At 39.5% G+C, this 23,453-nt stretch overlaps 1 protein-coding gene across 2 annotated transcripts in view; it reads left to right on the top strand.

Annotated features, from left to right (window-relative positions):
* Window positions 1-23,453, top strand: part of Thsd7b (thrombospondin type 1 domain containing 7B) — an 848,740-nt gene that overhangs the window by 766,887 nt on the left and 58,400 nt on the right. For both annotated transcript variants that reach the window (XM_028874962.2, XM_028874961.2), the window contains one exon: window positions 2,191-2,341. In XM_028874962.2, the coding sequence (XP_028730795.1) occupies window positions 2,191-2,341 (151 nt within the window). The remainder of the gene's footprint in view (window positions 1-2,190; window positions 2,342-23,453) is intronic.

Below are 23,453 nucleotides of genomic sequence, written 5' to 3'. Positions count from 1 at the left end.
TCCCTGTGCCAGCTCAAACTTCCTATTCCCCTATGTTCTCATCCCCCATCCCTTGCCCTCCATTACCCCCCTCATTCCCAGTTTGCTTATGTAGATCTCATCTATTTCTCCTTCACTGGGTGATCCATGCATCTTTCCTAGGGTCCTCCCTGCTATTAGCCTCCCTGGAGCTGTGGGTTGAAGTCTGGTTATGCTTTGCTTATATCTAGTTTTCACGTATGAGTGAGTACACACCATATTTGCCCTTCTGAGTCTGGGTTACCTCACTCAGGATGGTATATTCAAGTTCCATCCATTTGCCTTAAAACCTCATGATGTCATTGTTTTTTTCTGCTGAGTAGTACTCCATTGTGTATTAAAAAATGTATCACATTTTCTTTATCCATTCTTTAGTTGAGGGGCATCTAGGTTGTTTCCAGGTTCTAGTTATTATGAATAATGATGCTATGAACATAGTTGAGTATGTGTCCTTGTGTTATGGTTGAGCATTCCTTGGGTATATGCCCAAGAGTGGTATAGCTGGATCTTGAGGAAAATTGATTCCTGATTTTCTGAGAAAACCCCACTGATTTCCAAAGTGACTGTTCGAGTTTGCACTCCCATCAACAGTGTAGGAATGTTCCCCTTGCTCTACATCCTCTCCAACATAAGCTGTCCTCAGTGTTTTTTATCTTAGCCATTCTGACAGTGAAACTATACAATGGAAAAAAGAAAAAATCTTCAACAAATGGTGCTGGCATAACTGGATGTCAATATGTAGAAGATTGCAAATAGATCCATATCTGTCACCATGCACAAAACTCAAGTCCAAGTGGATCAAAGACCTAAACATAAATCCAGTTACACTAAACCTGATAGAAGAGAAAGTAGGAAGTAGTCTTGAATGCATTGGCACCAGTGATCACTTCCTAAATATAACACCAGTAGCACAGACACTGAGAACAACAATTAATAAATGGACCTCTTGAAACAAAGCAGCTTTTGTAGGGCAAAGACATGGTCAATAAGACAAAACGACAGCCTACAGAATGGGAAAATATCTTCACCAACCCCACATCTGACAGAAGGTTGATCTCCAAAATATATTTAAAAAACTCATGAAACTAGACATCAAAATAATGAACAATCCAATTAGAAAATTGGCTACAGAGCAAAACAGAGAATTCTTAAAGGAATAATCTCAGATGGCTGAAAGACATTTGAGGAATTGCTCAATATCCTTATTCATCAGGGAAATGCAAATCAAAATGACTCTGAGATACCATCTGATAGGTAATCCTACCTATCCATGAGCATGGGAGATATTTCCATTTTCTGATATCCTCTTCAATTTCTTTCTTCAGCCACTTAAAGTACTTATCACACAGGTCTTTCACTTGCTTAGTTAAAGTTAAACCAATGTATTTTATATTATTTGTGGCTATTGTAAAGGGTGATGTTACTCTGATTTCTTTCTCAACCCATTTATCATTTGTATATAGGAGGGCTACTGATTTTTTTTAGTTAGTCTTGTATCCTGCCATATTACTGAAGGAGTTTATCAGCTGTAGGAGTTCCCTGGTAGAATTTTCTGGGTCACTTATGTATACTATCATATTGTCTGTAAATAGTGAAAGTTTGACTTCTTCCTTTCCAATTTCTATCCCTTTGATGTTCTTTTGTTGTCTTATTGCTCTGGCTAGAACTCCAAGTACTATATTGAATAAATATGGGGAGAGTGGACAGCCTTGTCTTGTTCCTGATTTTAGTGGAATAGCTTTGAGTTTCTCTCCATTTACTTTGATGTTGGCTGTTGGCTTGCTATAAATTGCCTTTATTATGTTTAGGAATGTTCCTTGTATTCCTGATCGCTCCAAGACCTTTATCATGAAGGGGTGGTGGATTTTGTCAAAGGCTTTTTCAGCATCCAATGAGATGATCATGTGGTTTTTTTTTCTTTCAGTTTGTTTATATGGTGTATTACATTGACAGATTTTCTTATGTTGAACCATTCTTACATCCCTGGGACAAAGCCTACTTGGTCATGGATAATTTTTTTGATGTATTCTACATCAGTGGTTCTTTTTTGAGTTATCACTCAATAAAAGTCCACTGGATGAAGAAGATTGGATTTTTTGGTTTGTTTTTCCTCTTTTAGCTGCTTGTCCTAACTCAAATGTATCTATCTTTATGTCCACCACTGTCTAACAGGTGTGTGAGTACTGCTGACAGTGAGGGAGGAGGAGTGGACAGGAGCCTGTGCAACCAGGATGATGCTCCCCCAGAAACCCAGGCCTGTTCTCTTCTGTGTCCCAGCGAATGTGTCATGTCTGAGTGGGGAACATGGAGCAGATGCCCACAGGTAATTTCCTTTGTTGATGCTGGAATCTTCCACTGTTTCCTTCTCAGTTGTTCTCTATAAGTTTACAGTGTGAGTTTTCAAGGCTCTTCTCTAGTTGCATGGGAAAAGAATCTTTCCCAAGAACCCACCCATAACTAGAAGAGAAAGAAAAACAAATGAAAAATTACAAATGAGAATGAGCAATTTAAAATACCATTGCCTCTTCCAAGGCATTTATGTTGAGAATGTGAACAAGGAAAAGAGCCTGTAATGATCATGCTGTGAGTCAGCTAGGCACCATTTTTTAAGGGGTCTCCTCCAGCACCAAATGACTCTCATTATAATGTCTCGGTTCTGTTCCATTTTCATCCTGGAAGTATCAATTTCCTCCTAAGAGTTCAACCCCACTGTGCAATGCTGCTTCTATTCATGACTATATTTGCCTTTTCCTTTTTTCCCCAAAGATGAGACGGTCTTTTTCCTATGTTGCTGCTTCTTCCAGAGCTGAAAAAAATTTAGGCAAGCCATTTGCTTTATTTTTCCTTTTTTAGAAAAATGAAAACATAACAGCAATATGGATAATATTAAATAGCCTAATTGCAACAGTGTTTCTATATGATAAAATTTGACATTTTAAAGTTATGTTTCTGTTTGAAGATAGGGAAAGAAAAACAAGGATGAGTTCCAAATATTGCAAAGAAAAAACTCAGATGTACCAGTTAAATTATCCTACTGATGGAATGGGGAACAATTAGAGAAATCTCACTGCTACAATGGAAAGTATCTTTGAAATGAGCTAATAACTCACATTTGCATTTCCTAATTATTGATTCCTTCTAATTATTGCAACCTTCAGTGAGTTCTGAAATGTACTATTTTTATCTGCTGAGTGATTCTGAAAGCAACCAATTCTAAGATGACCCATCAGTAGCACACTCCACTGTAATGTTATTCTTTAATAGTTCATCATCATTTATTTTGGGGCAATTTAAATATACTGAAAGTTTACATTTTGAGTCACATATTTGGGGCCAGGCACAGGGTAAGACTAACATATCACTAATCTGTCTACTTAAGTACTACTTACTGTAGGTTATTGTTGGACTGTAAGTCAGAGCAAAGTTCTCCATTTAACAAGTGCTGAGCTGACAATCTTATGTTGTCTGAGGAAGCCAGAGGTTTGGGGTTTAGATCATTAACTCACTTAATTTTGGAAGAATTGAGACCTAGTCAGGCTGAACGCTATTCTTTCTTTAAAATGTTGTGTTTATTTTAACAGCAAAGTGTTTCAAGTCTGCAAAACTTTTCCATGACAGGATACATATTTCCTACATTTAGACAGACATTAATATAATCGTTATTAATCTACATGCGGAAGACTGAGCAGCCTGAGGAAGTTTAAGTAAATGTAGAGATTATGACCTTCCTCACTTGTTCTAATTTATTCACAGAATATCCTAGTAAGTCTAAGCATTTCACTGTAAAAATCTTGCTCTTGGTTCAAAGCATTTAGTGACTGGACTAAATTCTTTGTTGCAGGATTGGTTCTGAAGTTGTTCTGGCATGGCAATCTGCATTTGGTTCCTTGGGAAAAATATTATCTTTGAGGTTTTTCCAAGTGTTATCATTCTGTTTTTCGAGGGTTTAGAAAGTGGAGATGGAGAAAATACTTTAACCTCCATTCATGCATCTTCAAGATGATATAGACAATTGCTCGCTTGTCAGTGTGAAATGAGAAGGCTGTTCCTGCAAAAGCTTGTGTAGTGTTACATAATGATAGTAATAATAGCCTTGACAACAGCAATAATAACTTTGAGCAGTCTCATGTGACCATCACTGTGATAAATGTATGTGACATTCTTTCATAACAACAGTGTTAAGATGTCAGATCCTTGTTGGTGCCCTGACCACTGGGACCATGTCTTCTCCCATCCACCATGCTAATCTCACTGTAAACAAAGACTTTGAATGGGAACGGTAATCAGAACTCACAGCTGATTACTTCCCCTATATCTAAGTATATTGCACAGTTGTATCAAGTTGTGAGATCTTTGCATAATGCCCCAGCATCCTCAGAGCTAATCAGTGCTGACGATGGAGATGAGCATTGCAGACAGGAAGCTGGATCATTGTGCCTGAAGTTTAATTAACATTTTAATGCACATTTCCTGAGGAAGAGGAAACCATGATTTCATAATTATCCCCTGAACCATATGTTGATTTAACAGGTCTGTTCACTGTTATCTGACCAAATTCTCTTTTAATAGTCAGAAGTGCAACATACATTAGTGAAACTAATTTCTTATTCTTATTTCTTTTTCCATTCCACCAATATGTAAATGACCTTCATGTGTCTTCAAGTATGATGGTGGCCTGGCAATTCAACTTCTGGATTACAGGATCCTTATCAGTACATGAGGACAATGGCAGCTATTGTTGCAGGTATTTAGGGTAGAAATGACACGTGGAAGGTGAGGGTGTTTACAGTTAGTGTTGACAGAAGAAGAGAAATAGAACAGAAGCCTGAAGTTCACCCTTTATATTGACTGCAACATGGGTGGGAAACTGAAGGGCTGCCATAGGATCTGTTTAAGCTCTATAGGAAATATCTCTTCCTCCACACATACAAATTCCTATCCAGTCTTACAAAAAAACAAAAGATATTCTTTTCCTGAAATAAAACTTTTGTTTTATTTCATCAAATCCCCCAAATGAGATACTGGATCGTTAATCACTGGGCTGCTGATCTTCTTGCTCATTGCAAAGCAGTTGGAGGAACAAAGCCATGCGTTAACAATGGCAGTGGGGGCACTGGAAATGTGTTGGGAGGAAGAGCTGGAGGCCAACAGTGAGGTGAAGAAAACTAAATCAGCCCAAGGCAGAAACTGAAGGGGATGGGGGCACCTAGGTTTTACTATTTCATATGCTTGGGAGATTTTTCATTCCCATGACATGTCTATATCATTTATTCTTTATTCCTAATTTCTCACTTTTCTACAATGCTTTAATTTGAAAAAGATGCTTATTTGATTGTCCATAGAAGAGTTTCCCAACCAGCAGTGCTCTTTCAAAAGAATCATTGTTTTACCTGTTTTCCTTTTTAAAATATTTTTATTTATTGAAATTAAATATAATTACACCATTTTCTCCTTTTTCCTTCCTACTCTCTAACCCTTCAAACACAAATACTGATATATGTATATGTATGTATGTATGTATGTATATGATATATATATATACATATCAACAATATACATACATATATATCAACAATTAATTTATATCCTGCTCAGTCCTTACAACATGACTTATATGTATATGACCCCAGGGCTAGCCACTTGGTATTGGATTGTATTGGATAACCAGTTTGTGATGTTCTTCCTTGGGGAAGATACATTTTTCTTATGTCATCATTCCTTAGTTAGCGACAGTCCTTTGTCTAAGGTCAAGGCCTCAAAAGATTTTCCCCTTCCATGTTAGCATGTTGGCTGCTGTCATTCTTGGTTGGGTTTTATTTAGGCATCCATGTCAATGAGACTTCATGGGTGTGCCTCTGACATTTATAAGATGCTAAATCTCACAGCCAAAGTCCTTGTTCCTCTGGCTCTTAGAAATCTTTCCACCCACTCTTCCATTGTGATCTGTGAGCCTTGGTGCATGAGTTGTATTGTAGGTGGATCAGCTGGGGCTGGGCACCACATAGTCACTTCTTCTCTGCATTTTGGTCAGCTGTGGTTTTCTGTATTGGTCTCTATCTGTTGCTATGTGACATTTTTTTTGATGGGGGAGAGAAGTATTTTATGTGTGTAAAAATAAATATATGCATATTTAAGTTCATATAGTCAAACAAATGCATATGTTTATACTTAGCCTTTATTTGCCACACATTTTTTTAGCTAATTCATTTTTGTTGTTTCCCCTGACCCTATATCCCTCCTGAATATTCTTAGAATCCCATATTTTTCAAACTGATTTATAAATTTCTGGAATCTTCTATCTTATATACTTGAAAATAATACACTACTCAGGTATAAATGCATTTATTTATACTACCAATCTCTGCAGACATTTTTAACCATGAGGTGATACAGATTTTCTATTTATGGATTTTCTTGGAGACTTGCCAATTGCTTAAAACATAAATATTGACATGCTTAAGAAAGCGAAGGTCTTGGTGATGATTATCAAGCTGAATCATTTTCTGTGGAAGCAAGGCTGAAAACTTCCTTGAGAACTGTGTCTTAGGCTTAGCAAACAACCTGCATGAACATTTGCTGATTCCTGTCTAGCTGGGTACCAGAGCAGGGCTGATGAAGCCAGATATCCACGTGTCCCCTCCCCTTGGACAGACGGAACAAGATGCTCTCTGAAGACTAGTTCAGATGAAGACTCATAATCAAACAGTGACAGCGGTGTATTGTCACCAGGACTGACGAATGTCACAGAGGAAGATTCAAAAAGAAACTGCACTTGCCTTAAGTGTAATGGAATCTGAATTTTATCACTGACTTAACACTGTATAACCCACCTCCTTTCTACCCTTCCCCTCTCTCTCTGCATGAGTGTGTCGTCCTCTAGTGAAAGCCAGTATGGAGCATCACCATTGTTTCCTCAGGCAGACTCTGCTTAGAAGACACAGAAATGGATACCTCTTTCCTGAGAACTGATCTGCTTCTTCTGTATTCACAGTGCTCTGACATGACTTGGGGAAGTCTGTGAGCCATGAGGTTTCATTACAGATGAATGCCACTTAGCACCATTTCTGCAAGCTGTGTTTTGTTTAGGAAGCAATTTGCCCCAATGTCTAGTGCTCCAAGCACTTTCTCTGCTTCTCCTGACCTTATTTAACAAGAGGTGTCGGCCTCTGGAGTGCATGTATAATGACCGAGATCCTCGGGTTGTCCAATATTTTTTCTTTGACTCAGCTGAAAGCCAGAGGAGAATGGTGGTGATTTCCCATCAACTCAAATGTGAATTCTGAGTGCTGCTAAACTGTAATTGGCACTCAGCCAAAGACAGTTTCATCACTCTGGGTATTTTACCCCAGTGCACTGAGGTCTAATATCACTTTTGAACCAGGCTGGTTTCCAGAGCCGCATGAAAGAGTGCTCTTGCTGAAAGGGAGAAACCTTACTCACCTCATGCATTGGGGCAGAAAAACAAGAACCCAGTAAGAACATTTTACAGCAACTCCTGTTTTTAAATTTAATATGACTGCTCTGATTTTCTCTCATAAAATCTGATCTCTTTGGTTCTCAATATCATTAACTTGAAGTATAGACAATTGGTATATGTTCTCAAATTTCTCCTCTGTCTCTACCTCTCTCCTCTACCTCATTATTTGCTTCTGTCTCTCTCTCTGTATCTCTCTCTCTGTCTCTCTCTGTGTCTCTGCCTCACCCACTCTTCTCTCCTGCAAGCATAGAGTTTAGATTTTCTTGAATGAGTACTTAGCATGAACTGTGATGAGGCTCTGTTTAGATGTGTGTAAACTGATGCATTCTGATGCTATTTCACAAGGTTTTTATAGCAGGGACTTTAAAAGACAGTCCCTTCACTGAGAGCTCATTGAATTTTAAAACAGAACATTTGGTTTTCTGAAACTTATTTTAGTACCAGCATTACATAACTGAAATAGAGCACTTTTGTGTTGTATTTAAGTGAGTTGATTTAATTTCTCCTTTTGGGTACCGATGTTCTAAAAGTGGCCCGTTGGTGCTATGAAATAGCCTCCATCTCTGCATGCTTGAGACAGCGGGTGAAACTAGGAGCTTGTGGTGCTTCACGAGCTGTGAAACCAGCAGTTTTGACTAGGGATGGGAATCACCTCCTCAGTTGCTTTCAAGCTGATCGGTCAAGACAGGACCGGAATCTCTCTCTGAACTTATTATGCAGAGTTATTTCTGATACATGTTTAAAATCTCCCTGAAAAAGCTTTCTGTGTATGTGTAGACATCAGCTTTCCTTTTGCCTCATTGGATTTTTTTTTCTTTATTAAGAAATTTTTTATTCATTTTCCATACCAGCTACAGATCCCCCACTCATCCCTCCTCTGGCTCCCACACTAGCCTTCCCCCGACTAATACCCCCCCCAATTCCCTCCTCCAAAGAGGTAAGGCCTCCCATGGGGAGTCAGCAAAGCCTGGTACATTCAGATGAGATAGGACCAATCACCTCCCTGCTGCATCAAGGCTGTGCAAGTCATCCTACCATCAATAATGGGCTCCAAAAGCCAGCTAATGCACCAGGGATAGATCCTGATCCTACCACCAGAGGCCCCGTAAACAGACCAAGCTACACAACTGTCTCCCACATACACAGGGTCTAATCCAGTCCCATGCAGGCTCCACAGCTGTTGGTCTAAAGTTCATGAGGACGGAGTGGGAGAGCCTCACTGGGTTTTTATCCTTCTTTCTCTTACTTGTATAGTTTTGTCAGGAGTTCGTTTTAGTGGTATAGTCTTCACTGATTCTAATTTTTAAATTCTTGTTTTCTAATGAACTAAGCTCTTTCTTGCATTCATCCCATTTTCCTTGGGTTTCAATGTATACATTCTCTAACTAGAATACGGTGCTTTTAAATGCCTCCACTGTACTTTGTAGTGATGAAGACCTTTAAGGGTTTGAATTGAGCATGGCAGCCCCGGCTGAATGTGTCAGGCCTGATTCTGACATGTCATCTGACACTTGGTGTTCCAACTGTCGCAAAGCCCTCTATGTCACAAGCATCCTTCTTCCCTGAACACTTGTACAAAGTAGAGGTCAGTTTTAAAATTTCAAAACAATGTCTAATTGCTTACGTATTAGTTTAGTAATTTTTGTTTGCGCGCACGCGCACACACACACACACACACACACACACACACACACACACCTTTCCATAGGCAATTGCTGCTTGATTCAGATTTGTTAAAGCTTCACAGTTTCTGGCCAAAATTATTGTTTTTGTGAAAGTACATGTATATTGAAAAATTTCAGCTCCATTTATTATATTTTCAATATCCTTGAGCCATTATCTGCCATTAGCCTACTGAAAAGTTATAGATGCCAGCTGTCTATTAGAGAATGCCGCCACAGTTATGTTTCCATCACATTCTCCCCGCTGTCGTGATAGCTCCCCTCTATATTTTGTCACCATGCTATTTAACACGACAAAGTTCACAAATGCTGGCCTCTGTAATGTTCAGCTGATATTTTTTATATCAGAACTTTCCCATGGACTCCTGTGATAAAGAGCGTCATTTCCTTCCTTTTCTTGTTTGTGTGTTTTTCTGTATTTTCACACATTTTTCTTTTTATTTTTTTCTCTGCCTTTCTTTTAAGGAAACTGTATTGTGTTCTTGACTGGTTTAATACAGTAATGATTGACTTCATTTTCATAAAAGTACAGATTTTATATATACATATATATTTTTCTACACACATATTTCTCTGCATACAAATGTGACAGACTTTGAATTAGGAACAAAATCATGAATTATGAATTAATGCCATACTGTACATTGTTTCCCTTTTCCCTCAAACTTCCTATATTTATGAATGTAACCTGTAATCAGAGACAGAAGGTTATATTTTCACCAACTGTTTAACATAATAATTCATGTTTACAGATCTGTTGAGAAAATATTCATCTGTTCTCCATTTCTTTTAGACTATTTTTGTGTGTAGGGGTGAGATTCTCTTTATCATCTACATTGCGCTTTTGAAACCCCACTCTAAGCAAGCTGGAGTGATGCCCTGAATATATGTTTACTTGACTGTGACAAATCCCAAGTTCAAATGCTTTCGTGCATTAGAAGACCATGACTTTAATTTTAAAATCGAAGCTCCCACTGTGGGGTGCGTCTTTACCCAGCTTCATTTTTCTCATATTTAACTATGCTAAGGTTTATGGTTTTATGTACATATATTAGTTCCTAATCCTAGGAAATTTTAAGCTTTTGAAAATGTTTTTACTTTTATATTTATCTTACTATCTATCAAACACATGAAAATATAAGTCAATTTCTGCTCCTCACAACATCTTTGATGTAACTTTTCAGTTTACACACACAATTTCTCATCTACACTTAGCCATAAAATTTGCCTGCTTTGAACTTCCTGTAACTTCATGTACTCTTTTATGTTGATTTCATTAGTTAATGTTGTGTCTTTCAGTATACATTAAAGGAATCACACAGTTCTTTTATGTTCAGCTTCTTTGGCTTAACATGGTGTTTAGGTGATTTATGAATGTTATTGGACGGTCAATAGATTGCCTTTTGGGTGCTTGAGTGAAGAATATAGCACCATTCCTATAAGTGTTCCTTGTTAAAGGACATTTGTTTCATTTCCAGCTTAGGGGTATGGCCACAGTAGTAGTTACTTTGAGTATACTGTAAGAGTCAAAAGCTGTGCAGTCATTAGCCTGTATTTAAAAAGTGGGATAGCCTTGCTAAAAGGCAGGTACACATTTACTATTAGAAATCTTCAAACAGCATTAAATATCTTATTTTAAAAGCGATCATTGAGTAATTTATTTTAATAACTCTATTTTTGTCGATTAAAAAAAATTTGCAAACATTGTGGATGTGAATGCTAGATCAGATAATACGCATTGTTAAAGTTTCCTTTTTTTCCTCCCAGAGCTGAGGACCGAACCCAGGGCCTTGCACTTGCTAGGCAAGCGCTCTACCACTGAGCTAAATTCCCAACCCTGCATTGTTAAAGTTTCCCAAGCTTTATATTCTCTTACATTCTTCACAAGATTTTGATTTATTTTGTTAGAAAATATTAGTTGTATTGATGCCAAATGTATTTTTTCACTTTATACAAACTATAACATTTGTCTGGAGAAATGTTTTCCTAGTCCAAAACCATGAAAACATTCTACCATATTTCTTCTTTAAGTTTTGTAGGATGAGCTGTCACATTTATATCTATAGTTCAGGTCACGTATTCATTTGTGTTCAGTGCGTGCATGCGTGCGTGCGTGCGTGCGTGCATGTGTGTGTGTCTGTCTGTGCAGTGTGTGTGTGTGTGTGTGTGTGTGTGTGTGTGTGTGTGTGTGTGTGTGTGTTGATTGTACTGGGGTACTAGCTAAGTTCTTCCAAGAGTAGATCTTGAGCTAACAATCCATTGCAAGTTATTTACAAAGGAAATGTTTACAATGCCCAGAAGAAACAAGAACAAAGATAAATGAGGATAAAATTAAAAGAAATCAAAATTTCAGATGAAGTCCTGACAAAATCTCAGGGGCATCGTTACACCACAGAAATACCCTTCCATAGGCAAGGCCACTTCTGTGTCTTACATAACTACACAACTACATAACTAGCACTTGACTTATGGTTGTGCTGGGTGGCTGGGAAATCTTTTAGCTACTTTTTTTTTTGGGGGGGCGAGTGTTCGAGACAGGGTTTCTTTGTGTAGCTTTGGTGTCTGTCCTGGATCTCGCCCTGTAGACCAGGCCGGCCTCTAACTCACAGAGATCCGCTTGGCTCTGCCTCCCAAGTGCTGGGATTAAAGGCTTGTGCCATCACCGACCTGCTTAGATACTTTTGAGTCTACTTAAAAGTAAGGCTTTGGAAAGGTGGGATGAGTGCCTGTGTCAATACCCAGACAGGCTTGGGCATGTGTCAACAGCCATAAGTCAGGCAGAGAGACACAAAAAAATGTCTGGTGCCATGAAAACGTCCAAAGGCTCTGGCAAAGCTCCAAGCATATCTTCTATAGGCTCATTACTCCCCATTTTCAAACAGCCATTTCATCTAGCACCATTGGACAGGCTCTTCAAATTACATTGTTGCCTTCAGGGACCATCAACTGAATACTTACGAATGGTCTGTTCCTAATCCATCGATTGATTACTCATCTGTACACACACTGCCTTAATTACTGGAAATTTAGAGTGTCTCGAAAGCCAATAATAGGAATCATCATTATTTTTTTAATTCTTCAAGTGCATGATAACTATTATATATCAATATTTCAGAGAAATTTTAGAAGTGAAGTGGTAATTTCTTACAACAAATTTATTGAGTTTTAATGGATAGTACACGAGTCTATACATCAATTTTGACAGGACTACTGTCTTATAAATAACTACCCAACCCCTAAGCATGGTGTAGGGCCCTATTGTCAATGTCTTTGATTCCTTTTAGCAGTGCTTTGTAGCTTTCACTACAGAGGTCGTGTATCTCTTAATTTATTACTGTGTTTGCATGTTTTCGATATTGCTGCAGGTGAAATTGTATTGCTATTTTCGTTTTCTCATTGTTGCCGCATATTGTACAGGCATTCAATTAATTTTAAAATACTAACCTTATATATCACTGTTGTGTTTGATTTACTAGTGCAACAATTATTCTTTGTATGGAACATCTCTCCAGTCTTTGAGATGGACCCATTCCCTTGCGATATTTCATAATGCTGACATACGCATAGTCTTGCAAGTCCAACCCTCTCTCTGCTGGACTTCTTGTTTGCCTAATGATTTCAACATGACTGTCTGTAGTTACAAAACATGTGGAAATGATTCCTCTTCTTGTATTTCCATCTTTCAAAGGTTCTCCATTCTCCCTGTATCTTCCCACAGGCAGTAATGTCAGGACACCTCGGCCCAATGTCCATCACATTTTTAGCTTATGGACAACTAGGCAATCATCCTAAGAACCAAGAGATAAATATTTTCCCAAAGGAGCAGGAATGGGGAGACACACACAAATGATTCCTAGTTTCTTGTGATCTGGTTGTCTTATTTATGCAATTCTTAGTCAGCTTCTGTTTAGGACCAAATGTCTTCAACTATCAGTCTCAAAATATCCAATTCCATATTTACCATGTTGAGCCTTGACTTTCAGAAATACTGTTATCATTTATGAACAGAAAGTGAACTAATTTTTCAACTTGAGTTGTTGGGACTATTTTAGGGAACTTCTATATTGTTTTGTACCTATGAGGTATTTATTACATGCTATTCTCATCCTTAAAGAAATGGTATCAGCACGGGGCTGATGCGGTGGTGGTGCATGCCTTTAATCCCAGCATTCGGGAGGCAGAGGCAGGTGGATCTCTGTGAGTTCGAGGCCAGCCTGGTCTCCAAAGTGAGTTCCAGGAAAGGTGCAAAGCTACACAGAAAACCCTGTCTTGAAAAAAAAAAAAGAATTGGTATCAGTATCATAGTGAATTTAAAAAAAGAAAAATGTATGGAGGACCAGAGAGGCGGCTCAACAGGTTACTGGTTGTTAAGAAGACAATAAAATATTCTAAGTTGGAAAGACCAAAAGATGTCTGACAAAAGCCATTACCTTATAAGAATGGAGGACACATAGGAAATCACGACAGGCAAAGGGCATGACACCCAATAGCATGCCCCAGAGGCTGGGATTGCCCCACCTGCATATGGTGCAGTTCTTACTAAACAACAGGAACCACTAATGTTGGAGCAGATAAGCAAAGCCTTGAATGGTAGATTAAGGAATTATTTCCACGATGTCACTATAAAGAAGTTGCATGTGTTTTGAATCATCCATGAGCTTTGTAAAAATTTCTATTAAAAGTTTTTAATTATGCTTCATTTAGATTGCCCCTGGACTGAAAATGTTATAATCATAGTGAAGCATACTCTGATCAAATATCAAGCAATTATATCTGTGTCTCAACTTAAGGTTATCATACACTGAAGTAAAATTACTTCAATCAAATTAACCAATGCACAAATTGAATTGATCCAAGAGTGGTACTTGGAGTCTCTAATGTGAATATGTGAATACTTTATTTTTCTCTTTTTCAATAGAATTTTCTGTAGCCCAGGCTAGCCTAGAATTTGCCTCAGAATCAGGTAACTCCTATTTCAACTTCTTGAGTGTTATAATTATAGCAGTGAGCCACTATGCCTGGCTTATTTTTCTTTCAACTCTGCTCCCAATTCTCTTCCCTATCCTTCTCATTTCTTCTTCCGTGTTCTGAGGACTGGAGCCTAATGACAGTGGATTCATCAGCACAGTTTCTCTTCCATTATTGTACACTTTAAATTACTTTCAAAGATTCCCCGTGAGATAATGAAACAAAATAACTACATATCAGTCATGGGATGCTAAATACTGTGCAGTAAATAATAGGATACTAGGACAGTAACCATTACTCATCTGTCTCATACATATTTCTGAAGCAGCCTTATGATATTTGACTTAAAAATAACATTTTGATACTAGCATTTCTAATATCCCAGGCTCCTTACCCATGGGAAGTAGTATGCTGGCACATTATTGTAATTTACAAAAAAAAAAAAAAACACAAATGATTGTTGCCATTGGTGACCGAACTGAATATGGAAATAGACTGTTTGATACAACCCATGTTATAATGAAATTAAGAATCATAGGATTCCTCCTGTCTTATCAAAGCCATGCATAACTGAGTTAGGATTTCTTGGCTCCTGTGTCCATCAGGCCAGAGAGCTGGGACTGGCTATCTGAGCTAGATGTCAGAATCTCCATCCCAAAAGGTTCAGTGAGCAAAAGAACTCACACTTTTCTTCAGAAGATAGTCTACTGTGCAGTTAGCACAGCAGGAAGACTCACAGTGATATGAAGAACCAGCTTGGGGTTCCCTGAAGGCTTTGCATGAACACAAGGAAAAACTGAACCGATGTCGAAGAGACAGAGACCATATAATCAGCAACTGGAGGCACTCCCAGGAAAAAGTACCATTAGTAAAAAGGCTGGTTGTACACATGATTCCTTTTGGGAAAACTCAGTTGTCCAAATGTATAGAAAGGAAATATATTCTACACAGCATAGCCTGGGGGAGGACTACAAAGGAGTCACATTTTTGTTGCTTCTAATTTAATCTAGTTGAACTTACACTGTTTACTGTTAAAATCCGAACCACTGGAATCACAGCCTGGTGTGGCAGCAAATAGCTATGATGCCAGCTCAAGCAGGAGGGAGGGACACAAGTTCAAAGCCACATCGCTAGCAAGGTTGTTCAGTGTTTCCTACTCAAAGGGTCCTTGAGATGTGTAGACAATAAGCATAAAATCTACTGGTGCTTCAGCCTGGAGCTCCATCCCCAACCTCTTCTCGCTCTCTTTTCCCTGAGTGTGTCAGTCTCTCCCACCCGAAGGTGAAGGATTTCATTTGACTCACATGTTTTGAGGGGATTCAATCCTCCCTGTCAGGGGAGTCATAGCAGCAGGAGCTGATCACACTGTCTTACTAGTCAGAAATCAGAGGACACAGGAGATGGGACTGTCTTGGAAACCTCAGGCCTGACTCCATTGATTTACTTCCTCGAGTGAGCTTCCAGCTCCTAGCAACCCACAGCCTTCACAAACAGTGCCACCAGCTGAAGACTAAGTGGTTCAACCTACAAGCCTGTATGGGACACTAGCCTGCTTTCTCCAGCCCTCTTTAAAAAACTGTTTGCTCTTTCCTAGCACCCTCTGCTTCCTAATGGACACTGGTGGATGGTTTTATAACAATGCACAAAATCCCAGAACATGATTATTTTGTTTTAATCCGGAGTGCCAGCGGAACGCGCATTTGTTCTGCGGTATGACTGCGGCAGCTTTTGCAGAATCTCCAACTTGTTAGGAGAGCCTCAAAAGTTGGAATCAGATCATGCAGCTACAGCTGAATATCACAGACGAGGATCTGGAATAAAGCACGGCTTCCTCTTCATGCTTCTGCAAAATCTCAGCAAGAAAAGCAGGTTCTCCTCCACACATGCACTTTATCATTTAGGGCTGGGTCTGCAGCCATATGCCTCAGACCGTTCCCTCAACCCACGGATAAAGTGCTTGCACAGTGGCTTGTGAACATTGGCACTGGCTTGTACAGTGAGTGAGGATGGAAGCATTTATTAGACAGTTACAACTGTTCCAAACCCACTAGAGACACTTTAGTTTAAGGGCGGCACATTTCCCTGTAAATGGCTTGTTGTGAATAATGCAAATGTGCAGCCCTGAGAATAAATTAAATACATTTCCAGACACCGTGAATGTTCTAGAACAGTCCTTCTGTAAATCACTTGAATAGCGTTTATAGATTACTCTGCTCTGTCTGGGCCAAGCTTGTAAATATCTGTCTAACTCATAACCATGTGATTTGTGACCCTCTAAAGGAAACCTTACCGATTGTCCTCCTATTCCTTGCCCACCCACCCCCATCCTCTCTTCATAGAATATTGACAAGTATCTAGCTGAAAGAAAATTTTTGAATGTTTCTATAAAGCAGTAGTTGCCTAATAAAAGCTACATATTTAGTGTATAACAAGAAAGGCTCAGCCAAACCCAAAAAGCACATAGAGTACTCTCAGTGCCTGTGGCTGCCTCATCAGCCAAGGCTACTTCTTCCTTTTCTGTGCCAAGCTGTCTTTGGAGCACCCAGGAATTCTCACCAGGCTTTGGCAACGCAGACTGACAATCTCCTAACAACTCAACTCCCAGACTGGTCTCTGTATTCTCCTCTATCTGTCCTCCATTCCACTCTGGCTCTTTCTCTACCTTCTTCTCATCCCTATACATACACTGCTCCTGCTCCTCCACACACACACAAAATACTTATTTTTTTTTTTTCAGGAATCAGTATGGGCATATTTTGCTCTCCAATTACTCTCCATTTCACTAGGTGTAAGAACCCATCAGAGGCAAAATAAGTATTCAGCTCTGGAAGAATCTTGATGATGAGTTCTTTTAAATCAGGAGCCAAGTCTCCGGCTCTGTCATTGTGTGTGTGTGTGTGTGTGTGTGTGTGTGTGTGTGTGTGTGTGTGTGTCTGTGTGTGTATATGTATGTATGTATGTTTTTTTCATTTAATGCTCAGCCCAAAGCATGTTTAGCTCCTTTCTTCATTGGTAAGGAAAGTGAAAAACACAGAAGAAAAATAATAAATCAAAGATGATACTGCTAGCTGCAGATCCAATGTTTGAAATTAAGCCTAATTCAAAAGCATGCATCTGTGTTCTTTCACATCCACCAGTAGTAAGCTCTTATGATCTGATGCAGTCACCCTTTCTTGGCAATTGAGTGCTCTGAAGTTTGGTTTCCAACTTTACAGTGCGCTGCTCCCTCCTGAGTATACTGTTGTGATCATTCAGAGCTTCTCCTAGCTTTAGAAAATATTCTAAGCTATTTGGGAGGGGGGAACCACTCCAGTCCTCTCTGATGCTGTTTCTAGGCTACATGGAAGGAAAAGGAGAATGCTTGTGATGGAGGTAGGTGGGTGGTGCAGGCACTTCCCTCACACTGGGATCCTGCTTCTTCTATCATTACCCCTCAGCACATACTAGATACCTCCCAATGTCTCACCATCTCTATTTGGGGCCTCACTGATTTCTATTCATTTGTGGTGGCATTTCATTGACTCGCTCTGAGTTCTGTTAAAGATGACTCAGTGGTTCCCAGTCTTCATTCAAATGTTGCTTTCCTGAGCTGCAGCCCTAAACTTTATTACCACCAACCTGCACCTTCAATGGACAACCTCACTTCATAGCTATAGACTGCCTTACGTTGTTCAACATGTTCCCATGCTTATCTCGCTCCATTTTCATATCCGAGGTGATGGTATAGGAAATATTTATAAGTGAAGTAACTGAGGTCTGAGGAGAGGATCAGAGACAGAACTCTTAGAAGGCAGGAGCAGCTGGCTTCCATCCCTAGCACCACAGAGAAAGAAATGTAACTCAAATGCAAAGAAAGAACTTATTTCTAGAGACAGTGACTCTGTTGTTTGTTTTTAAGATACAGTTATCTGTGAATGGTCACTTTGAAACCACAGTATACTAAACCTTTTATTCTGAATCTATAACTTTCATAGCAAACTTCGGACATACAAACATCTGTGTCATTGAACATTGTCCTTGGAAGAGTTGATTCACCCAGTTAGCAGTGCAGCCTAAAAACTCAGTGTCTATTATTGCAATAATGAAATTATTACACTTAACACAGAGAAGGCTCTTTGAGACTGTGCTGAATGTAGTACTTGACATCCACAAAGGCAATAAGAGGATGTCTTGATTCTGACCTGTGTTCTACTTATTACATTAAGTGAACTTGACAGGTGGCTGACACTCCATAGAGCTCAGTTTACTGGTTTATAAAATGGAATAAAATGACTACTTTTAAAATGTCAGCTATGACTTTACTTGAGATTATATGAATATTATGTAGTAGTATTAGCCATGTTTGGCAGCATACATCTATAATCTCAATGCTTGGGAGACTGAGGCAGGATAACATGCTTGTGGCTAGCCTGGGTTACATATTAAGTCTAGCCTAGCCCTAGCTACATAGCACATCTCAGCCTTCAAAAAAAAAAAACAACAAAAATCACCATTACAGAATTCAAAACAAAACTAGGAAATCAAATTCAATTACGGTATATTGTTAAATGCTCATAGCTTTCTGTAAACACATACATACACAATTTTGTTTAAGCAACTTTTTAAAATAGTGAAAATACAATTGTCTTAAAGATATTTCTTTCACTTTCAGTTCGTACGTATGTGTGTTTTTCCTGCATGTATGTCTGTGCTCCACATGCAGTGCCCGAGGAGGCAAGATGAAGCCATGAGATCCCCTGGTACTGGAGTCACAGGCTGTTGTGAGCCACTATATAGATGCTAGGAACCACACCTAGGTCCTCTGCAAGAACAAGTACTCTTAACACTTGAGACATCTCTCCAGCCCCCAAAATACACAAATTTAAAATTTCTAAATGACAATTTCTTTCCAAACTCTGTAACATCTGTCCTTACCAGCAATGATATTTCATTATTATGGTGACAATTATTAAAACTCCAGTGCCAAACTGCAGTGTGTTAATAGTTTTGACCTAGAGTGCGTGATCTGTAATCCACAGTTTCCATTTCATCTCAAATGTCTGCTTCATGCCCAAGAAGAAAAGGCCAAGCTTTTGCTTTGAATTTTAACTGTGTATTGAGAGCACATGAAGGTTATCCTCCACCCTGTGTATCCTATGTACCGTCTTGCATCATTTCAATTCCCAGAGTTGGTTAACACTGGAAGGAATGTGGAGACAACTCCCAGATGACAGTTAGTCCGCACATAAAATGTCAGGGCTCATGGCTGGTAGTGGGCCCCTCATTATTTCGTTGTTTTTATATAGATTTCATCACCACATTTTAGCATCCTCTTCAACTTGTTACCCTGAAAAATAAATGTGGATAATTTTAAGTTAATTGCGTTTTCTTAAAGAATAATGTATTTCACTCTATTGTTTATCATGTATTAGTATTCCTTAGTTCTGTATATTTGTCTTTGGAGTACTTTTGTTTATATCTTTGTTCTTTGAGACAAGCTATCATAATGTAGCCCAGGGAACTTAATACATACCCTAGGAACTGTTGGTAATTCTCCTGCCTGGGCCTTTCATGGGCAATGCTTAATAGAATCAGCCACCACATCTGGCTGATTTTTTACCTAAATAAGTGGGAAAGTGATAAGAATGATTTTGAAAATGTTTACATAAGTCCGGTAGTTGTGTTTATCTTAATATTATCTTATAAGAATAGGTTCTGGAGAGAACATCTTTCTACTTCCAAGATGCTTTTCCCTTTTCCCTTCCAAGAATCCACAGGGAAAACCACCTTGGAAGAAGAAAGGTGTTCAACTAATACCCTTTTCAATTTTCCCAGTGTTAATTTCTGTACTGAAAGGCTTGTGTTAAGTCCTTAGCATAGTTGAATAAACAACCATGTGAAGTGTTTTAGCTTCAAAGACAAGCCACATACATTTCATTCCCTCCTCCATCCCTGTGTGGACATGTAGGCATGACACCATAACTACAATAAGTCAGGCAGCTCCTAAGTCAGTGCCAGGATAGATACATGCAAATCATTTCAGGTGGAATCTGGTTCACATGTACTAGAATAAGTTAAAGGTGCTACCTATTCAACTGTTCATCAACATCTACCACATAGAGGCACTGAGTCTACACCTCAGGAAAACTATGGTCCAGTGAGGAATGCAGAAAATTTCCATAGAGTGGACATTAAAGAGGAAAAGAGAAGCATGTTGAGAGAGCATATGTTGATTGACAACTCTCCTAATTCCTGTGGGGATCAGTGACTCTTCATCATCAGGAAGAGAACCTAAGAGATGAGCGAGTTGGACAAGGTAGAGGAGAGGAGTAACAAGGAAGAAAATACAGGAAGAAAGGAGCCAGTGAGAGAGAAAAAGCCTGGAGCAGTGTGGTAACCTGAAAGAGTCCACAAGATCTGAACATCTGTGGGGTTTCCATGATGCCAGACCATGTGTACAGCTGAATAAACATTTCATGAGAGGAGCAGGTGGCTCTGGCCAACCAAGGATGAGAGTCATCTGCAAGGGAAGAGCCTGAGGTTTTCTCATGGAAGAAAGACCCAATGTGGATTTACTCTGGAGTCCTTTTGGTGTATGGCAAGGTGTGGGAAAGAAAGAGGAACAGGCCCCCACTTTGTTTTTTTGTTTTTTTGTTTTTTTTTCTTGGAGTCTGGAGAGAGACCCAGCAGTCTTCCACTCTGTGGAGGTTTCTGATTCCAGACAGCACTCTGGAGCCCTCGCAGGGACAAGACTTGAGGTGCTGTATTGTTTATCCCGACAGACTTTCTGCTGTGCTTAGAAGGTTGAGACAGAGTCAAGGAAAAGAACTGTCACATGCAAGAAGGAGGAGGAGGAAGAGGAAGAAACGGAAGAGAGGGGGCATGGTAGGGATTGAGATGAAGAGTTCTGTCAGTCTCAACTGAAACAGCAATCACTACCCAAGAACCTTCCAGGTGGAAAACAGATAATGACTGGTCTGTGCTCCATCCTCATCTATCACTGTCTCCCAAACATGGGCTTTGTGTCATGGACACTTGTTTCTCTATCATTAGAAAAGGAATATTTCATATACAAGTTGACATAAAGTTATAACACATATATTTACATTTACTACACATCTCTTTTTCCATATCCTCCTCCCATATGTATGTGTATATATGTATAATATTTTCATTTTTCTGAATCATTTGAGTATATGTTGCAGCCAGAGTCCCTCTTACCCTTCAATGGTTATACACAGCAAGCATTCCTAAGTGAAGGAATATTCTGTAAGATAGGTAGAGATAGTAAAGAAATGCAAACCCTGTAAAAGTGATGCTCTACCTGTAGCTGATCTGTGGGCCAGGCTTCCATGTCCCCAGTTCCCTCCATAATTCCTGCACAGCATTTGTAACCTTCTGAGGATAAGACCCACACTGTGAGCATTTACTGCCCAGCATTTAATGATGGTATCTCTTTAATCTCTTCGCTCTTTCTCTTCCAACCAGAAGACTGGCATTTTTGAAGAGTTTGGGCCAATATTTTAGACCATAGCTAAGTTGTTTTTCTTTCTCTATCCCTAAGCACCAACTGTAATATAAACAGCTGGCAGCCTAAGATCCTGTCGTTGGTTATGCCATCCATCACTCCTGTGTTCCAGAGCTTCTGATTGGATCCAAATATGTGCTGTCCCCACTTCTCAGTGTCATAAAACACCAGCCAGAAAGAATATGTGGGGATGTCCCTAGCCATTATAAAATCTGCACCTAAACACCTTAGCTAAGCAGAACTCAACTGATATTTATGCACTTTCCTAACTTCCACTAAGGAGCAGGCCAGGGGAGCCTTATAAGGAACATTACTTCATTTTGATTAGATCATAGCTCCTGCCTGCTCGTGTCAGTCCTCTGATGCTGAGACATGTATTCCTCCTTCCAATTAACTCTCTAAATCTGACAAGCTAGGTCTCTGGAGGGGGGCATCTTTTATGAACTGTGGCTACACAAAGGTGGCAGCAAGCCTTCTCCACTCTGCTAACACCAGCTTCTCTCCCCTGCTCTATGCCAATTCTGCTCGGTCTTGGGTTTGTGCATGAGCTCATCACTTTTCTCATCACTGTTGTCTCCCCGCCTTCCCTTATTACCACTGTCCAGACTAAATGATCCCAGGTGTTCTCATTTGCTTTCTCCTGCTGTGATAAAACACTTCCCAAAGCCACCTTGGGGGAGGAAAGAGTTTATTTCATTATGCAATTCCAGGTCACAGTGCATCCCGAACAGCAGTCAAGGCAGGAATTCAAGGCAGGAACCAGGCAGGAACTGATGTGGGAAAATTGGTTCTTCCTTTCCAAGCTCCTCAGCAAGGTGGTAGGACTTCATGCCTACCTTCAACCCTCCCTTCTGGATTCTGTCTGGCTTGAGCATGAACAGGTCGTGTGCATGCTGCCACAATCATCGTGACAACTGCCCTGTTGTGTCTGGAAAACAGTTTCCTTTAAGTTATCACCACCTTTGGCCCTTACAATTTCCCAGTCCCCCTCTTCTAAGAAGATCCCTGAGCCTTGGGGAAAGAGGATGATATGTATACCCCTTTTCAGGTTGAGCATCTTTTCTGCATGCTGACCAGGTTAAGGTCTCTATGTTAATTACCCTCTACCACAAGTAGCTTCTCTGGAGATTGCTGAAAGATATACTGATTTCTGGGTATAATGACAAGCCTTTAGTATATCCACTGAATAGTATATCCACTGAACAGTATTAGGGTCTTTCCTAGAGCTGAAGACCTATCTGGTTACAGGTTCTTGGTCCTATTAACAATGCCAGTTATAGACTCCATCTCACAGAGCAGGCCTTAGATCTTGCCTTAGCTGGGGTTTCTATCTCTGTGACAAAACACCATGACCAAAACCAAGTTTACTTGGTTTACACTTCCACATCATAGTCTGTTGGAACATGGTCCAAGAAGGGAGTCATATGAGGGGAATTCTGAGTGCTTGTGAGAAAACACTAAGAAAACAAGATGAGTCTTATGACTTCAGTTTCTTCAAAAACACAGAATTGTCCTTGGAATGTGTTCATAACCCTCCCAAGTATAGTGGATACAGGTTTCTTTCAGACTATTCATTACAACTGGCTATCGTTATTTGTTTACACACCTCTATAGAAAACCACATTCTTGCCATGTGCTGCTTATCCACCACGTGTGGCTTGCCCACCACATGAAGCTTGCCTACCACATGCAACTTATCCTTGTGATTAGACTTTTAACCCTCAGAGTATAAGTTGTCTTATGCTCTGAATAAAGTTATCTAGTGCATTAGACTTTAGTGCACCTCATCTTTAGGCTCCAC

This window comes from Peromyscus leucopus, chromosome 15 (genome assembly GCF_004664715.2).
Source record: "Peromyscus leucopus breed LL Stock chromosome 15, UCI_PerLeu_2.1, whole genome shotgun sequence".
NCBI classification, from domain to species: Eukaryota; Metazoa; Chordata; class Mammalia; order Rodentia; family Cricetidae; genus Peromyscus; species Peromyscus leucopus.
The sequence above is the reverse complement of the archived record's forward strand: the minus strand, read 5'-3'. Positions and strand labels throughout refer to the sequence as shown.